At 46.2% G+C, this 19,502-nt stretch overlaps 1 protein-coding gene across 2 annotated transcripts in view; it reads left to right on the top strand.

The window, feature by feature from the left end:
* Positions 1-5,187: 5,187 nt before the first annotated feature.
* Positions 5,188-19,502, top strand: part of NEBL (nebulette) — a 1,132,595-nt gene continuing 1,118,280 nt past the window's right edge. The window contains exons 1-2 of one of the 2 annotated variants that reach the window (XM_069648592.1): positions 5,188-5,707; positions 11,029-11,123. In XM_069648592.1, coding sequence (XP_069504693.1) covers positions 5,639-5,707; positions 11,029-11,123 — 164 coding nt within the window. In that variant the 5' untranslated portion in view covers positions 5,188-5,638. The remainder of the gene's footprint in view (positions 5,708-11,028; positions 11,124-19,502) is intronic. The other variant, XM_069648593.1, reaches the window with a different exon arrangement.

Raw genomic sequence — 19,502 nt, 5'->3', positions numbered from 1 at the left:
AGATGCCTGACGTCCATACTCCCACCAAGCAAGCAACCAACTCGGAGGAACAGATGCACCACGCAAATTGACCAAACCGGGACCAACGTAGTATCCTATGTTAGTTGTGTCACTCCACTTATAAAAATGTATTGTAACGTTAATTTTGTCAGAGCGCTCGCAGAGATCTTTTGAATGCCATTCATTAGATAAACCTTGCCTTGAACTCTCGCAGCCTGCTCTCTTTGCCTTATTCCCCGTCCGGGGTGTGTCTGTTTTATTCTTTTGCATGTGTAAGATGGGGAGGGCACAAAAATGTGTAAGCTTTGACCTGTCACATTAAAGTGACCTTTTCCACTCTAAATGAGTCTGGGTTTTTGTGCAGTAGGTGAAAAGATATTACATAGAAAAGCTGTGTCAAAAAATGAATCAATATAAATAGGTAATCATACCATTATCACAATATATATATATCTATATATATATATATATATATATACAAAGAATATTTTTCCATCTTGATAGATAATCAAAAGCTCTTAACATTATTAACAGTACATTCATAGGGATTGTAATTCACAGATGTTCATATATTTAGTGATTTTTACGTAGGCTACATCCTCTACCAAAACACTTAAGTGAATAATATTTGTATATATATTGTGATGATGGTATGATTACCTATTTATCTTGTAAACTAATTCCTTGTCTATAAATCAAAGAATATATTTCTTTCATAAAATCTTGCTTGTCATGAAATTTGTATTCGATTAACATGCTCAATGTAGTATATAAACAAAGTTTCTCAAAACAAGATTAGCTGGTCTTACCAGCATTTGACAGTGCGCAGGGGGTGGGAGGATTCCAATGTCGAGTCTTCTTTTTCTCTTTGTTCTTATGTAGGCCATTTGGGTGGAAGGGCTGGTAGAAGAGAGCAGACCAGATGTTGCAGGCCTCAGGACTTGCATATTGTAAGGTCTGCTTGTTTGACACAGCAAACGGTTTGCTTTTTTGTTAAACTTCAAAGGTTTTTATGCACGTTTATAAATGAAAATGTCACTAGCCATTGTCTTAGAAGTATTTAAAGCTTTAAAATACAAAAGACAAACCCAGATTAAATGTGTTAAATCACATCGATTGGTATGCTGATACTTATATACTTCCATTGATGATAGAGTCCCGGATTGGTCAGTTCGCGTGGTGCCTTAGGTGTGGTGGCATCTGTTCCTCCGAGTTGGTTGCTGATATGGTTGACACTGTTGATATTGCTGCCTTTATGCCCAATGTTGATTCTGCACTGCCTGCTATGCCTATTGCTGCCCCCATGCCAAATGCTGATATTGTTGACACTGTTGATACTGCTGCCTTTATGCCCAATGTTGATTCTGCACTGCCTTCTATGCCTAGTGCTGCCACCATGACCAAGCCCAAAATCATATTACCCCCTATCCCTGACCCACCCACTACGCCCTCCAAGCCACCCACTTCCACACCTCCTATGGTTCACACACTCAGTTGCGCCCTGCTCAACGCTCGCTCCGTACCTGCCCACGCCCTCGACATCAACGACCTGATCATCAAGGACAATCTTGACCTCCTATTCCTTACAGAAACCTGGCGCAACGAAAGTTCAGGCCCGGCACTATCTCTGGCTATTCCTTCTGGGTACTCCATATTCAGGAAGGACCGCACTTCTCAGAGAGGTGGTGGCGTGGCCATTAGGGAAGTGGCAGGGCAACTTGACCACAATAGTGACTACCTCCCACTCAAAATGTATGTTTCTCCTAACTGCACCATAACCGTGCACATTGTCTACAGACCTCCGGGTCCTTGCACTGACTTCCATGACACCCTCATATTCGCACTGTCCAATAACATCAAAAAGACTTCCCAGGTCATACTCCTGGGCGACTTCAACCTGGGGCTCAACGACCCTAAGAACCCCCATGCCAAAACCCTCAAGAATGCCCTATCCACCCTGGGCTTTGTGCAATCTATTTCTGACTCCACCCACATCAAAGGGCGCACCCTCGACTGGATCAGTCAACATAACTGCTTACTACTTGTCACGGACAACACTCCAATCCCATGGTCTGACCACCATTACATCCAATTCAACCTTCGCACCGAAAAAGAGACCATCTCACCTCCCGCCCCGTGCCCAGCTATTCTCGCCAGGAGCTCCCGCCAGCTCACAGTCGAGAATTTAGCACCCTACCTCCGCAACCCGGCCTTGCAGGCCCCATTCTCCAACAACCCAGAAACCCTAGCCAACACATTCAAAGAAGTCATCACCCAAGCAGTTGACGCCGTTGCGCCACTGACCCTCAAAAAAGCCAAGAAAACCAAACACGCTAATTCATGGTTCTCCAAAGAACTCCTTGAACAACGTGCGCAGAAGAAGATTGCCCTCTCCACATGGAAAGCCAACCCATCTGAAACCACCAAAAATGCATTCAATCCATCTCAAAATCCTACAAAACCAACATCACCTTAGCTAAAGCTGCCTCCTTCAACGCCAGGATCTATGATGCCAAATCGGGGTCAAAGGAAATCTTCACTATATTTAGGGAATTGGAAAAACCATCCTCTCCTCCTCCCGCTCTCATCAAAGATGATAACTGGTGCAAGAGCATTCAATCCGCAATGCTAGACAAGCTTAACACTCTTCAAACTAAAATTCGTGGCCATCAAAAAGCCCTCTCCCGCCTCATAGCTAACCTGCCTAGCCAACCCACCACACCCTCCATCACCAATCCCTCTCCATCTTTTGACTTCAAAGATATTACTGAGCACGAGGTCATCACCCTGCTCAAGTCCATCAAACCTTCCAACTGTAAGTGAGATGCTTGACCAGCTAGGCTCATTAAAGACTCAGCACAGATCCTAGCTCCATTCCCTACAGCATATATTAACTCATCCTTCAAGTCTGGCCACGTTCCAACTGGACTTAAGGAGGCCTGGGTACGCCCACTCCTCAAAAAACCCTCGCTGGACCCAATGATCCCGGGGAACTATAGACCCATCACCACTGTACCCTTCCTGCTGAAACTTTTGGACAAATCAACTTACCTGCAAGTCCAAAGAAGAAAACCGTCTCCTCGGCCTGCGGCAATCTGGCTTCCGCCCACGACACGGTACCGAAACGGCTCTCCTGGACTTAAAGAACCAAATGGACGATCTAAGAGACGCAGGGAAACCTGTTCTCCTTCTGCTCCTGGATCTATCCACCACCTTTGACCTGGTGGACCACAACACCCTGTGCCACCATCTAGCTACCCAAGCTAACTTTTCCCCCAAAGCCTGTGAATGGATTACCTCCTTCCTCCAAGAAAGGGCCATGAAAGTCTTCTCTGACTCAGCCGGTGCCACCACTAGCCACATCACTTGCGGTGTGCCTCAGGGCTCGTGTATCGCGCCCATACTATACAACCTCTTCACGAGGCCCCTGTTCAGCATCCTTGACTCCCTGGGCATCTCGTATACGAACTATGCGGATGACACACAGGTCCTCATCCCACTCACAGGCGACTACCTGGCGGATACCAAAACACTAACCACCATCTACTCCACTATCCAATCATGGAGGGCAGATAACTGGCTATGCCTCAATAGTGAAAAAACCGAACTCCTCCTCATAGGGGCACCTTCCACTCTGGGGAACCTCGGTGAACAGTACGCTTCCTTCACTATTGACAACATTCCCATCAAGGTCTCCAATCACGTGAAGGCACTCAGAGTCTACCTAGACTCTGACCTGTCAATGGATAGACAGGTCAATGCCATTGCCTCCTCCTCAGCCTACTACTCTAAAGTCCTCAATGCTGCCAGACCTTTCCTGTCACGCCAGAATTGCCTCACCATTGCTAGGGCAATAATTGGATCTAGGCTACACTACTGTAATGCCCTACTCGTTGGGACCTCCAATAAAAACCTGACCAAACTTCAGCTAGTTCAAAATAATGCACTGAGGGCGGCCACAGGTACCACGAGAAAACACCACATCTCCGAAGTCAGAAGACAGGCACACTGGCTTCCGGTGAAAGAGAGGATTGTTTTCAAAACACTCGCCCTCACCCACAAATGCCTCCATGAACTTGCTCCACCCTACTTGACCCAAAGAATCACCAAGCACTCTGCCACCAGACCATTAAGAATGTGCTACTCCAACACGATTGTCACGCCCAAAACACGCAAGGTGTGCGCCGGTGGTGCCAGCTTTCCCACACAGGCTGCCACCCACTGGAACGCACTGCCACCGCACATAAGAATGATTGAATCCCACCAAGCCTTCCGCAAAGCTGTTAAAACCAAGCTCTTTGTATGAAACGTACCTGACTGCACTCTGTTACTGTATTACGAATATCATGCTTCACCTGCAACTATGCCTGTAATTGTGTTTCCATAAGACCTCAGGTATCATGCATATCCGTTGAATCAAGAATCCAACACTTACTTGTAACAGCGCCTCGATGTCCATGGGCTGCAAGTGCGCTATACAAATGCGAATAAATAAATAAAGAGAGAATGAAGCTAGAATCATTCCCATTTTGCATAACACCCTTCTATAATTTTTTGTTTAAAAATGGTCACGTTTGGTAATGTGTTGGTCTTCAAATGCTACTTGTTTATCATTCTGATTAGAGCAACAATGAAGAGGGCAAGGGGACAAAGGGAGTAAACGTGTTTATTATGCTGGGACACAGCATATCAATTTATAGCTTGTGAGCTCCACGGGTGGGGGCTGGGGTCGCAACCAGTAGTCTTGATCCCTTAATTCATTTGGTTTGGTGGAGGGGGTCCCCAAAGATGTCTGTGCCCAGGGCCCCAAAAGTGCTTAAGATGGCCCTGCCATGTGCAAAAAGTTAGTTCTGTAGAAATGTGATCATCTAGTGTGGTTTAAAATACGGGCCCCTGCTCTGTGAATTACCAAAGGCTCCTGTTGTGCTCTGGCTTTCTCAGTACATTAGGAGACGTGGAAGGTGAACATGTATGTGTCCCCTAACGCAGAAATGCGTATCCTCCTCGGGTTTGATGAATATGACGTGGGACGGCTTGGCGATGTGTTCTCTAAATCCTCGCTAATGTTGGATGAGCCCCGTTCCCCGTCTCTCTCTCGCATTTGGCGCGACCACTAGTAATGCTCACGCCAGGGCACTCTCGCGCTACCGGTGCTGCCTCATGCACGTCCCTGCCTGTCGGGGACGAGCTTCCCGGTCCCTCCTTCCGTAGACCTTTGCGGGCGCTGCTGCTGCTGCTGCAGCTCAGGGCGTTGCTACAGCTTCTCCGGTTCCCAGGCTCCGAGTTCAATGCGTGCTCGTGCATCGCTCTTCTGTCGTGGGTTGTGCTGGCTCATCCTATCGCCCGGACGCTTGGAGTGAGGGGCAGGGTGATTGCCCGCTCCCCCTACGTGCATTTCCGCCCCTCCCTCACTGAGTACGGCTGCCGCTGCACACAGGCTGAGCCCAGAAGCTGGGGGAGAGCCAGATAGGACACCAGACGCTGAGCTGCTGGAGCCCTGCTGCCAGGCGGTCCTCTGCTCCCACCGCTGACCTTCTGAAGCGCTGGAGAGCTACAGTGGCTGCCCAGAAGCTCGAGTGAGCCGTCGGCCTCCACAAAACAGGATAACCATTTGCATCTATCTACCTGTAGTGCGGCAATGAACCCCCAGTGCGCTCGCTGTGGGAGAGTGGTCTATCCCACTGAAAAAGTCAACTGCTTGGACAAGGTAATGCGCGCTTCCCCCGAAGCCCGGGGAGGGGACTAGGCGCAGAGACGCATCCTTCAGAGCAGCAGGTTAACAGGCACTGACACATTTGAGCTGAACAAGCCCCGGCGATGTCTGAAGGTGACAAGCCATCTGTCGCACACAGCACCTGACAACTTCCCTTGCCTTCACTGGGCTGCTCTCTACGGAAGGCGGGCGCTGCTTTTCGAGGCGCCCGTGTGTGGCAGGGGCAGATGCTGCGGTATGACGGCCCCGGCTGCGTGTGATTGGAATGTGGTAGTAGAGGGATTGATTGAACGGGCAGCTTTTGCGGAGAGGGGTCTAGCAGGCAGGGGACACGCTGGTGGCCGCTGCAGGGGGGGAGGGTACTCAAGGCATTGCTCCAGGGATCCCATTAATGAATCGAGAGGCAGGGAGGGAGGGCAGCTGCAGGTTTAGTTTACCTTTGGTGGCGGCGCAACGATGGAATGCACTCCCCATCTCTAAGGTCTGACTCATCCCTTTGGTCTTTCTGCAAAAGCGTCAAAACCTGGCTTTTCACACAAGACTCTGAATCCGACAAGAGTACTCCACAGCATACTAAGTATGCCTATACCTGATGGAAGTTAATGATAGCACATCAGTTTGGGTCATGCGTTTCTGTAACCAGAAACCTGCCACGTTTGAAAGCAATTGAACTGTTTGTTTTGTTTTATATCTTGTCTTTATTTTAATTGGCGCCCAGGTGTCCCCGGCGGTGCCCCTGGGTTAGGAACGCTCTACACGTTTTAACTAAATAAATACAATGGTGGGGGGACGGGGTCCAGAAAGCATTATCCTCCAGCTCGTGTGTTCGAACCCCTGCTTCTTTCTACAGTTTCCTGATGCCTGTAGTTCTAGCGCTGTGAATGATTATTGCTCACCAGAGCCGCTGTACCTGCCCACCCACCCCCCTCCTCTCACCCCACCAGCATCCTTTTACCTCAGACTGCTCATACCTAGGCCTTCTAAGGACAGCCTCTTTGTGCAGCAACTTTGAAACCCTGATGTGTAGGAATCCACACACCAGCACCACTTAGTTGCGTGCAATCCCTTGACGCGTAGTCGCCAACCGAGGGGCACTATTTATGTTGACAAATGAGCACTTCCAATCGAATCCATTGGTCCTTAGAAACAACCCCATTGCTTCCAATAATGCACTCTCTCCACCAAGTAGCACACGTGTGCTTCAGGCAACACACTGGATATCCATTAACACATGCTGAGCTTCAAACAGCCATGTACTTCGCACATCTGCCTTGACTTCCTGCAACAGCCTTTACTGCAAAGCATACGGGGCTCCCAGCAACACGGCGTCCTTGAAATGGCACGCACATGCTTATGAACCCCACACAGATACCTTTATTCCCTGCAAAACACTGCAATTCAACGAGCACCCAGAGATTTCGGACATCATACCTCATTGCTCAGCAACACGTTCTGGGCCTTAACAGTACATTGTCCCGCAGACGGCACACAGGCATCTAGCAACACAGACACGCAGCAACACACACTGGAATTTAAAATACACCCTACAACACACCAGGACATCTACCAGAATGAATTGCTTCAAACAACACATATGGAGTCCGGACAGCAAACACGAGAACCCGGCAACACACAGTGGGGTTTAACAAGCACTCTGTGCTTCAGTTGCCACTTGGCATTCTGGAACACGTTAACCCCGAAACAGCACCAATCCACTTGAAAAAGCCCTCCTGGGCTTCCATCAGCACACTATAATTCAATGCGTGCCCATCTAGTTTAGTCCTCACCCCTTGCCACACCTCAAGTTGGGACACAAAGGCGGGCATTTAGCAAAACAATTTGCTCTGGGGGACATAAGGGGTGATGTGGAGCATGTCCACATAACCCCGAATGTCCACTTGACCCCTCAGGCAGACTTTCGACTGCCTACAATAGATTGGCAAGGTGGCATAAGTGACTGGCATTAATCATGTCCCTATAGTGCATACCTTTAAGCAAGAGTGGATTCCTGCTACAGCCACCAACGGAGCACTAACCTCGAGGCACTACACGGAATGGGGCCTTTTCCGCCTTACAGTTTCAAAGCTTTAAGGAAGTGCAGCAAGCCCACAATATGTGTCAGGCATGTTTTTGGAAAGCATAATAATAACTGCACCTATAAACCAGCACTCTGTGAATCTCTGAACATCATAGCACCCAACCAAATGAACAATGGTGATAATACCATTGTGTGATTTATAAAGCTCTTCCTGCCAGATGAGGCACACAGACATTTGTGTTCTTCCTCGAGGCGAGCACGTTGTGCTTGGGCTAAGGTTTTAGTTTGTGGTGTGGTACAGTATAAACACAAAATGTGTGCATATTGTGTGGTGTGATGTTTACCAACCAGAACTCCTACACAATCACATCCCTCAGCTTTTAGCATGGGCCCCTATTTAACCCGCAGTATCTCGGAAAACTGCCTTGCCATATCTTGCCAATAACTTTGTGCTTCTAGCAGCAACCCGTGCTGACTCCTCTCCCACTTTCCCCTCACCCCCTGCTGGGTGGGCGCTCCAGCAACAACAAAAAGGTCAATTTCCAGCACTGACAGCAACCACATGACAAAGCTCCTGGATGCAAAGTAACACAGTACTTCAAACAGCACACATTTTTGTCTACGGAAAGTACCTCTGGGATGCCAGCAAACCCTTGATATGATATGATATGGCATTTATAACGCCCCTATACACAAGTGTTAACAGCAAACACGAACATCAGACATGCACCGCACCGGTCACTCATAAAACACAGCATGCGTTACACACGGCACGCTGGCAACGCTATGGGACAATCATCAGAATCCTGTGCTTCAAACAGCACTAATCAAATGTGGACAGCAGCCCTCCGCATTCAGCAACACGCCGTGCTTCAAACAGCACCCATCGACACATCGAACAGTACACAAGTACACTGAACTGCACTGGGTGACAGGTATCATCACGTTGCACTTCTAACAGCAACACAGTACTTCAGAAATGTCCTGGGCACCCAGAAAATCACGCGTTTCAGACTTCCTCACTTGGTATAAAAACACACACACGGTTTCACACAGAACACATGTTCTGCAGACGGCGCCCCTGGGCATCACACAAGCACTCGTTTTAAAGTTGGCGCACTACACGTTTTAGCACCCCTTGGCAGCACACTTTGCTCAAAAGAGAACCTTGGTACTTCAGTTAGAAACACTGCACCCAGCAACCGGTGCTGGATTATCCATTAGGCCAAGTAGGCAGTGGCAATCATTTTCGAGGTGGGGGGGGGGCACAGTTGGACTGCCTAGGGGCCTCCACGGGTTTAATCAGGCTCTGCAAGCTACACATTCTACTTCCAACAGCACCCTGAATTAAGACAAGCTCCGGCATCGATCAGCGCAATCTGGCCTTCCAACATCCCGGGTTTACGGTAGGCAGCCCCTTGGACATACAGCTGTACCACACTCACATTCAGACACCACTTATTTGTTTATTTATTGTATTTGTTAATACACCCAAACCCTCGGGTATCACGGCGTAGGTTACAGTGCGAAGGCTCGACAGGCTGGTTACATGAGAATAATACATTGTATACATGAGTTATGATACATTACAGTTATATACATGGGATGGTAGTTACATTTTGAACCAATGTATGTACACGATAATCAAGTTTTCAACACAACGTGGTTACACATTGGGCTATAATATGTACAAAGGGGTTCTGGTTGTCAACATAGTGGGTGGGAAACTAACCAGAAGGTGGTTAGAATGTATTAAATAACCATGTTTTTAGAAGTTTCTTGAATTGGATGTGTGATATTTCACTGTGGATACTTGTGGGGAGAGTGTTCCATCTGTGTGCATCCAGAAACACTCTGATTCAAACAGCAGCCCTGTGTTCCAGAAAACACCCCAGGGCATCAAGCAACACGCCATGTGCGTCCAGAGGTACCCATGTATAGTAGACGGGTCCAACAGGGATCCAGCAACAGACCTTTTGAATCACAGGCACACTGCGTTTCAGACACCACCCAGGCATCCAGCAACGTGCCAAGTGCTTCAAACAGCACCGTGCACTTCACGCATCCCAAATGAGAATCCAGACACCCCGCGTGGGCGTTTACATCTTTGCTAGAACACAAGCGCCCCAAAGAGCACCTGGTCCACACATCAAATCGTCTTTTTCCGCTACACTTCGCACAGCTGTATTTACTTGTACCACAGATTCCTCAAGAAGCAGCCACACATGGCGTGTGAGCCGTGTGCCCACGTCTGCACATCAAAACGTTCATAAGTTATCACCCCTTTACACGAAGCACAACCCCTGGGCTTCAAACCATAACAATAATCTATGGTGTCACGCTTTTCCACCTAATCACAACGCTTCACCTGCCTCACTGCTGCGCACCACCTCACGCAGCGCGCGCGGGCTCTCGCCATCATGTCGTGCCAGTCTTCCACGTGAGCTGTGACGCAGAACTCAGGCACGTGCGTGGAGTGTGAGCTGAGGCGTTACTGCGCGAAGGGCGCCTTTCTACCCTGTGATCTCTATGGAATCACAGAGATGGGTGAACATGGACGTTACATTCACAGAAAAGTTATAAACTTTCCTGAGCGTAATATTGGACACTTTCAGTCACAGCAAGTGGCGCGTTCCTACTCCTGTGCCAGACAAGCGCTTGCTGCTAACTTACGTCTCCACTCAGGGAGGGTCGACTCAGCCTTTACATTTTCCCTACGTCTACAGCTGAAATGAGAAAATGTAAAAATCGCGTTTTCGTGTTCTTGTTTACCATGCTGTATTCATAAATCATCTCAGAGATATATGTTGGGGGCCATGACTCCCTATTTTTTGTGTCACTTATCCGCATTCCAAAGGCCCCTTACGCTGGTGCTCTTGCAATCACCCCAGAATGAGATTCCACTAAAGATGTGTTTACGTCCCTTGCGCTTTTCCCTCAGCCATAGCTCTCAACCATTTGGGTCGCGAAGGCGGGTGAAAACACCCGATTTTAGTTTTGGCGGGTGAGACGCCCATTGAAATGAATGGGCGTGCTGGAGGCTTGGCGGGTGAGTCAGCTGTTTACAAGGCGGGTGACACCCGCCAAAAGCGTGAGAGTTGAGAGCTATGCCTCAGCACCTGAACTGCCCTGTCAGTAGTTATATTGTGGAAAACCATTCCCTGTCTTGCGTACTGTGTGATACTATATTCTTCAATGGTAAATGTATGGCTTTGTGATATAATGCATGGAGTTTGAGTATCGCATTATTTCATGGACGCCGTCTGTTTTCTTGTAGTATTGGCATAAAGGATGTTTTCACTGTGAAATCTGCAAGATGACTTTAAACATGAACACCTACAAGGGATACGACAAGAAGCCCTATTGTAATGCGTAAGTAGGATGCATGCCAAAAGTGGGGCGTGGCTGAGTATGCATAGAGAACAACTGGTCTAGTCAGACGGTCGTACGTAAACAAGCAGCGCGCTCTTGGGAAACGTTGGCCCACCCTGTTAATTAGATGCGGAGGTGCCGTCTTCGCAATAGTTTTTGGCAGCGCTTGTGTTATGTCTTGGGCTCCTTCACGTTGTGGGAGATTATAATATTTGTCTTGGCTGCTACACTCTTGCATTGCAGAACTGCGCTACGCTCGTGAACGCCCACACATTGTCCTCTTTAGAACACTGGGAAGGCCTGTCAACAAAAACTCTTGGTGGTGGTGCCTTTTACAGTTTCATAACAATTATACGTGCAACCTATTGAAATTGTTCGGTAATTACAATACACTACACTCTATAATTAATTGTATTCCAACCTGTTCTTCAAAAACTTATGCAATGATTGCAGCAACTATTGATGTGTGTGGTTTTGGAAAGTGCACAAACGCAGCAAGTGGCCTTTTAGCTTTGATGAGTGGGTAATCTGTGAAAGATATGGGTTGTCCAGGAGCGTTGCTATAACATTTTTCAGAAGGTGGCCATACTGTTTTTCTCTATGAGGCAAGCCTGTTAAGTTGCATAAGCGATGGGCAAGGCATGTGGACGATTTACCACTTATTCACCATCTCCTAAAGGAGTAGCTTTGCTAATCTAAGTGTCATTTAACTAGTCTATGGTCTTGTTTTCTCATGAATGAAGGGTAATTCCTTTCTATAGAACAGGAGTTTGCAACCTTTGGCTTTCCAGATGTTATAGACTACAGCTCCCATGATACTTCACCATTGACTATGCTGGAAATGGCTGATGGAAGTTGTAGTGCAAAACATCCGGAGAGCCAAAGGTTGCAGACCCCCGTTATAGAAAGATCAACAAGCTACATACAGAATCCTAAAATTGCACTCAATGCTCGTAGCCAGTGCAGTAAGTGCAGGGCTGAGCTAATTGGTGTCTCCATTTAATCTGAGGTAGTCTTGCAGCAGCATTCTGCTGGCATTTGCAAGCATTGAAGACAAGCTGCAGTATAAGATAGATAGGAAGACACATATAACTACTGTTAGTGCATTCTATCCAGGACGGCACTGATTCTACGATCGATCATTTCCTTTGCATCTCCAGGAAAGGAAACCTTTGTTTCAGGATGTCTTGCTTTTCAAAAAGTGCACAGACAAACATATATGTTTTTCTATCACCTGCACACTGAATGAAAAACCTTGAATGCAGGTAAGCAAGGATTCAAACATACACACTCAGATCATACGTTAGCTCTTATACAGCTATTGACATAAAGGCATACATAAATGAATACACTGCAACAGAAATCATATAAAAGATAGTAATCTAAAGAAAATACATCACTGTTGGTGCAACCTTAGCAAACATCCTCATCTTGTCAGAAGCGGCTGGAAAACCCTGAAAAAAGCCAGGCAGAGGGATCAAAGCAGCCAACAGACCTGTAGCAAAGCATCCCCTCTCCGACTGAGGCTTTGTGCCTGACTATTCCAGAGTACCACATTTTAAGCCCTCATTGAATGCGGTGTGGAATTTTCTTGAGACCTCTGGCCTGAGTCTCTGCGCATTGGTGGTTCACTGCATGCCCCCGGGCAGAGTGAACTACTGTGACCTCAAGGAGCAGAGCTGTACCCTTTCTCAAAACAGCAAAGAAAACAACTCTGCACATCTCAGTCTTTTCGCTCACCGTGTCCTTGGATGAGCAATGCAAACCAACATAAGCAACGAATAACGTTGAAAACCTGTTTTCCAGTAAAATAATGCTAACAATGCTGAACATCGGTGTACAGTTCACGCCAAGTGCAGCTTTCACGGAGGCATGGAGAAAATGTCCATTATAGCTCAGAGCGCACCAGAATGCACTGGGCACCAGCGCCATATTTGAGTTCAAAGCATTACAATCCACCTTTAGACATTTGACTTCCATAGCCCAGTGTTATTGGAGTCGGTTTGTGAAACGGACAAAGCATCATAACTAAGCAGGGAATGCACTGAATACAACGGCAACAAGCAATTATAATAACTAGTATCACACAGTGTACCCCCAATATCTGGACCCCATGAAAATAGTCAATCCCACCAATTCCCAGTATGATATTGAGATACTGGGTAAATCAAGTCTTTCAAACTTCGAACATGGCTTTCAATGGATTGTAAATGATCACTCAAATTAAAATAACACATCCCTTCAATTGCGTTACAACCCAGGTTATGTTTCAGCAACACATAATCAATGGCAGCTCAATTTTGTAAAGCTGCTTTTCTACTCATTTTGCTATCAAGAAGCAACTCCTCTAACGCTTGAGACGTGTGATTGAGTCCTTTCACTACTAAACATGCTAACTTGATTAAAGATTTATAGCACCCAGCAGCTAAACCCCAAACTCCCACTAATGAATAGGCCAGCGCTAGTACCTCAGCCTTTGATAACAAATGCGCATGTGAATCACAAGTGGGGGATAGCCCTACCAATTTGAAAGTTGATCTTTTGCTTTAATATACTGCTGGGTGCAAAGGAAACATCATTAATCCTAATTGTGTTAAGGCACATGGACCCACAGAAAAGTTAGCTGGAAGGGAAGTGTATGTGATATTTCCACATGAAAAAAGCCATCCCGTTGGAAGTTTCATATGATTCAGATGACTGGCAGCTACCACTGTGTAATTACAGGTTATGGAATTGTTTATATTGGTACATGTGCTTGGACTGCGTGCACACAACCTCCTCTCAAACAGTTTGGTTTCTCTAGTTAGTTTCAGCTGTTGGCTTTTGCCAATTTCTTTCAGCTCAGAGGTCATACAATAGCAAACATCGGTTTGAGTAACATTGTAAGTTATAATTTGTGTCAGGTTTACATGGTATATTGTCTTAGTGTTCGGCCACCAGCCGGTGGCAGATGGTTGGGCTATGTATGTACCCTATAGGTAATCTCGTGATGGTGTACTGACGCTCATTACACAAAAATGTGAATTGCTCTTGGCACTCCTCAGCAATTGGCACATAAAAAAATGCATTGGCTAAGTCTACCACTGCATACCAGGTTCCCTCAAACCTTTGTACATTCTCCAACAAAGTAATGGCATCTGCGACTGCTGGCACTACAGGAGGAGTGCGTTTATTAAACTCTCTATAATCCACAGTCATCCTCCAGCTTTCATCCCCTTTCTTATGTGGCCAGAGCGGATTGTTCCAACCCGTAGTGACAGGGCGTACCACTCCTGCTTCTACTTCTTCCCATACAATACCCTTTAATGCTGTTTGAAATATTCATATGCCCTCCTGGAATGCAGTATTGCTTCATTCGATGCATGCTTGGCTGCCAAAGGCACATGCACTGGGGCATTTCCAATTTGCCTACAGTAACTCATGTACAAGTCAATGCACTCACTCCAAACTGTTCAGTTTTACCGTCAAGTCTCAGAGTCAACTGTTCCAAAATGTCAAACCCAATTATATACTCCTGTATTAGGACAATCAACACTTGCTATTTCTGCCTTGTCAAATTGCATTTTTTCATTTCCATTCCTGTTTGTACTGCTGGGGTTTCCTTCCCCTTAGCCCCATAATGGTAAAGTGTCTACTTTTAATCATGTTGGATTTCCATGAATCAAAGAGGCCTCCGCTTCGGTATATATTAATGCTCTCACCTCTTGTGTATTTCCAGGACCCCAAAAAATCTTAACATTAACTTGAGTTTGCCTAGCAACTTTTATGTGAGCAGATGCTGCCAGAGCGTGGCCGTAATCGTAGTCAAATTTCAAATGAGTGTATCCCGACACTTACTGTAACATGACACTCACCACCGTGCTCAAATCAGCACATGTTGGCTGGTACGGGGAGGGATCTCCATAGACCTGTCTTCCTTTTCCTCCTCAGAAGGTGCTTAAGGTGAGGTGTCTTTTTGTGGCTTAGTCACCACCAGTCTCTTGACCTGTTTATAGCACTCTTTTGCTGTGAGCCCTCTCTTATTGTATAGCTCGCATATCGCCCTTTTTCAATCCGTTTCAATCTCATCAATTTCTTCTTGTGGCAGACCATCTTTCAGCAATGCCAAAAACATATCCTTTCTTGACACTCTGTAATCTCTACTATCTTGTCTCCTACCTTCAGTTATTCTCCCGCTACGCCCCTCTCTCTCTCATGGCTTATCTTCACTTTTGTCCCATTCCCCCAAGTCTGCCAGTGGCCGGATGGCTTCCACTACTTCATCAGTGGGTTTGCCCGTCATACCTACAAGCATAGTCATGATGACACTTTTGTATGCGGGTGGGGCGGTTCTTATCACCATATTTCTTGTTGAACCTGAAAGCTGCACTGCACTTTTGAATCGCTTCTTTCAAAGTATACCACCGCTTTTCCTCACTAGGCCAGTTGGTGGTAATGGAATGCGTGCAGTTACACCCTTGGGCTGCTAGGTGCAACAAAGACACCTGTGAAGCTTGACCATTAGCTTCAGGGGATGCCCTTGCCATTAGTACCTCCTGTACATTGGTGTCACTAGACAAAGGCAGAAATCGCAGAGGATCCGTAGCATCTACCAATAAGTCCGCTGCCCCTCTGTCAAAAAGCCGCACCATCCAGGCCAGCAAAGGTTCCTGTGACTTTTGCCTCAGATGAATAATGATTTCCCCAACCTCCTGTTGAGTATAATCTTCCAGCGTAGTTGAATGTACGACTCCGCCCCCCGGATTATGCAGCTGCGGGCCAGCTCTGTGTCTCATAACGGGCTTGGCCGCCACTGTCTTTTGATAAGGTTCTGGCTTAGATTCTTCATCCCCCTCTATGTTGCTCTCGGAGCCAGTGGAGTAAAACATTTCTCCATTCCAGGTGTTGGGGTCCCAGTCTACGCCCGCTGTGGCGATTACAGCTGCTATTTTCCTTTGGTTTACCCCCCATCGTCTCTTTCTATATCTATATCGGGAGATTCTGATCGCTGCCCTCTCAGCTACGTACTGATATCTATCAGCCTTGCCCTTAAAAAGATTGATTCGCAATTGCTACAATAGCTCAATCTGTCTCTACGCAGCTAACTCTTTTTCGAGCCGTAAAATGTCCTCTTTCAACTCCACATTCCTCTGCTGTATCTTTCTATAGGCATGTAGGAGTACCCACCCCCTTCTGCCTAAAGATGCACATTCCTTTCCCTTCTCGACTGAAACTTACTGTAAACAAAACACAACCTCTGCGGGACTGGCTTCCCCTAAACTCTCATCCCATAGCTCACTCAAGCCTGCATCACATGCCCAGGCCTGTGCCAATTTATCATATGGACTCTTGGCCCAGCCTGGAATCATGACCCTGGGACATTCTCTGCCAGCGGCAAACGATTCCTATTTACAATAAATTACAAAACTCTTTTTTACAGTAACTGTACTTGACTCAGGGGAGTGCCAGAGGCAACACAATAGGGTCCTGTTGGTTTGACTAGGTGAAATAAGCTAGAATTACAGTAAAAATATAGCCAGGGCTTCTACAACCTTGCCAGGTAGCAATTCCTCACTGACAATATTCTCAATTCTGTTCCTTTCTCTTTTCTCTCAGAAGCCTCCTTGTTCATCCTGTGCAATTATAATGGCTCCATCACACACCCTTTCCAGTAGGCATCCCTCAAGGATAAGTGTTCAGTCAACTCCTCTTCTCCTTATACACTTCTTCCCTGGCTAAGTGCATATCATCCTTGAGCCATCACTACTACCACATTGCTGATAATACCGAGATTGGGGTCTCCTTTCCTACCCTCCCCCTGCTATATCTCAGCATATCACCAGCTGCCTCACTGGTATGTGTTACCTAATTGCCTTACACAGCCTGATGCTAAATTCCTCCAATATAGAAATCCTCTTCTCTCTACCTCCTATGCTTAGCGCACTCTCCCATCTGCCATCACATTCCCTCCTGACATCCTTATTCAATTGGCCACGACTCGTAGCCTTGTTTTTTCTCTTTAGCAGCAAACATAAACTCCAGCAGACTATTACATCCAATGTGGCCATGTTTCACCTTCTCAACATGAGGAAGATCGGCCACAGCATCATTCAAACCTCATTAAAGCTCTGATCTCTACCCTCATTCTCAATAAACTGTACTACTGTTGAACTCGACTCCTCAGTCTTCTCACCAACACCCTAATTACCCTAAACAAAGTTCTATCTTCACTACATGCACCCTCTATAACCTAACCAGATGCTCTCCCACCTCTAGATACTGACACCATAGAGGATGGTTCTCTATGCAACATTCTTATCTATATAGTCCTACTACTTGTATTTAAATCTGTTTGTGGTCTTCCTCCCATTACCTTTCTGACTGTATCTCTCTTTCCTCTCTCAAACTAAACAATATTTTCCTCTCCATACATATCCACTTCTTAAACCCTCTCTATCTCCCTCTGATTTGGAACAATCAATCACTCCTCTTAACCCCCCCTCTTCTTCAAATCCAAACCCTCTCAAGCTTTGCTTGTTATCCGGTAAATGGGACCTCTCTGACTTTCACACTATCTCTCCTTAACTGACCCCTAGCCCACTACTTCTGTTAATGGCATATGCTGATGTGAATATATGTAAATTGTTCCTTAGTGAGTTCTGTTACTAGGCCCATCATAATTATCTTCTTTGTCTGTTCTCTACTAATTTCCCTTGTGTATGTTCTATTATACTACCCCTTTGCCTTTTTGTATGTCCTCATCACAGCAAACATTTTATATTGTGAATGTTCCCTGCTCGAGGAATGCCTCAATCACCTGTTATGTATCTTCGGTATATCATTTATGGTATCAATGATATTAATATTTGTAATTTATTTTGTATTTGTATTTAATGGGCATTTGTAAGGCGACTATACAACAAATGGTGTTTCATGGCGCCACACGACAAAAGCGTGGGGGGGGACAAGGGAGAAAGATAAAAATAACGTATTAGGTCATGTGATATTCAGATCGTGTAAGTGCAGTAACAAGAAGTGTGAGCGAGAGGGGGGATGCCGGTCTACGAGAAATGCGAAGTGTAAGGGTGGGAGGGGAAGTGCAGGGTAAGAGTGCAAGTGGAAGTGGGGGTAGAGGAGGGGGCGAAGAGGGTGAGTGCTAAGGGGAAGCCAGGAGGATGAGTGCCAGGGATTGCAGGGGTTGAGGCTCCCCATGCTAAGTGCGAGGAGGGGGGTGGACTGGGCGGGGGGGCTGGTGCCCTGTAGAACCAGAGGAAACTGTGGCAGGTGGCAGTGTTAGCAGGGGAGGGGGAGAGGGAAAGAAGAAGTGAAAAGGAGAATCTTGAGGAGCTTCCGGAACCTAAGGAGATTCGACTCAAGCCTGAGAGGGGCAGGTTAAATGAGTTCAAATATAAAATAAATAAGAGCACCTTTGACCCAGAGACCCATTGTCCAATCAGCAGCTAAGGGTAAATAGAAACTGTCAAACAGACCAACATGATGCCAAGTTCAATGCCAGCTTGGGGCTGTTTGACAATGTTATTGGATTCCACAGATTATTGGAACTGTGATACCACCACCCTTTATAAAATTCAACAGAATATGATACACTCGAGGTGGGCCTGTAATTGGACATTTTCCTTGGTATCCAAAGTGACTTTCCTTCAATAGATGTTTAATTCTGTCTCGCTTTAGATTGATGGAGACCAATTGCTGTATTTGGTTAATTATTATTTGAAGTGGAAAAGAAAAAAAACAATTTATAGTCAGGGCTTCCTCCGCAAACATAAAAAATATACCCTGATCATTTGTTGTTTGTGATCAAGGGCATCTATTAATCAATGGACAGAGGTTGCAAATGGTAACATTTCACAAAATCCTTTGTGTGGGTAGGGTGAATGGCAACACTTTTGGCATTATTTCTTTGTTTTTACGCGAGACAAAAGAGATATCTAATGATTGGGCTAAAGAAGCCAGGCAGTGCTTTGAACACTGTTGGCACCAAACAGTGATTAGACTAATGCTGGCACCAACCAGAACATTAAACATTATGACCAATCAACAACGGCTTGTAAACTAGGCAATTGAACATCGCTGACACACGGCGATACTGTGAACACTGGTCATTAGGCCTTACCCTGAACAATTGGAACCAGCGAATACTGTTGATATTATGTGTATCAAACCATTTTGAATTTTGTGAGCACACGCATGCATGTGAATACTGGGCGTCATACAATACGTCCGATAGTGTAAGAATGGAAGCATCGTGAAACTTAATATTATTGTGAATATTGTGTCCCTATTGTCCCACATTGTAGGAGCCAACCAGGTCTTTGAACCGTTTGAGTGCAAGTTCATATTTTGAAAAATGCACACTGCCAGACTCTACACTGAACGATA

Source organism: Ambystoma mexicanum, chromosome 2q, assembly GCF_040938575.1.
Source record: "Ambystoma mexicanum isolate Mex_15411 chromosome 2q, UKY_AmexF1_1, whole genome shotgun sequence".
In the NCBI taxonomy this organism is placed as follows: domain Eukaryota; kingdom Metazoa; phylum Chordata; class Amphibia; order Caudata; family Ambystomatidae; genus Ambystoma; species Ambystoma mexicanum.
This window is presented reverse-complemented; position numbering and strand designations above follow the sequence as displayed.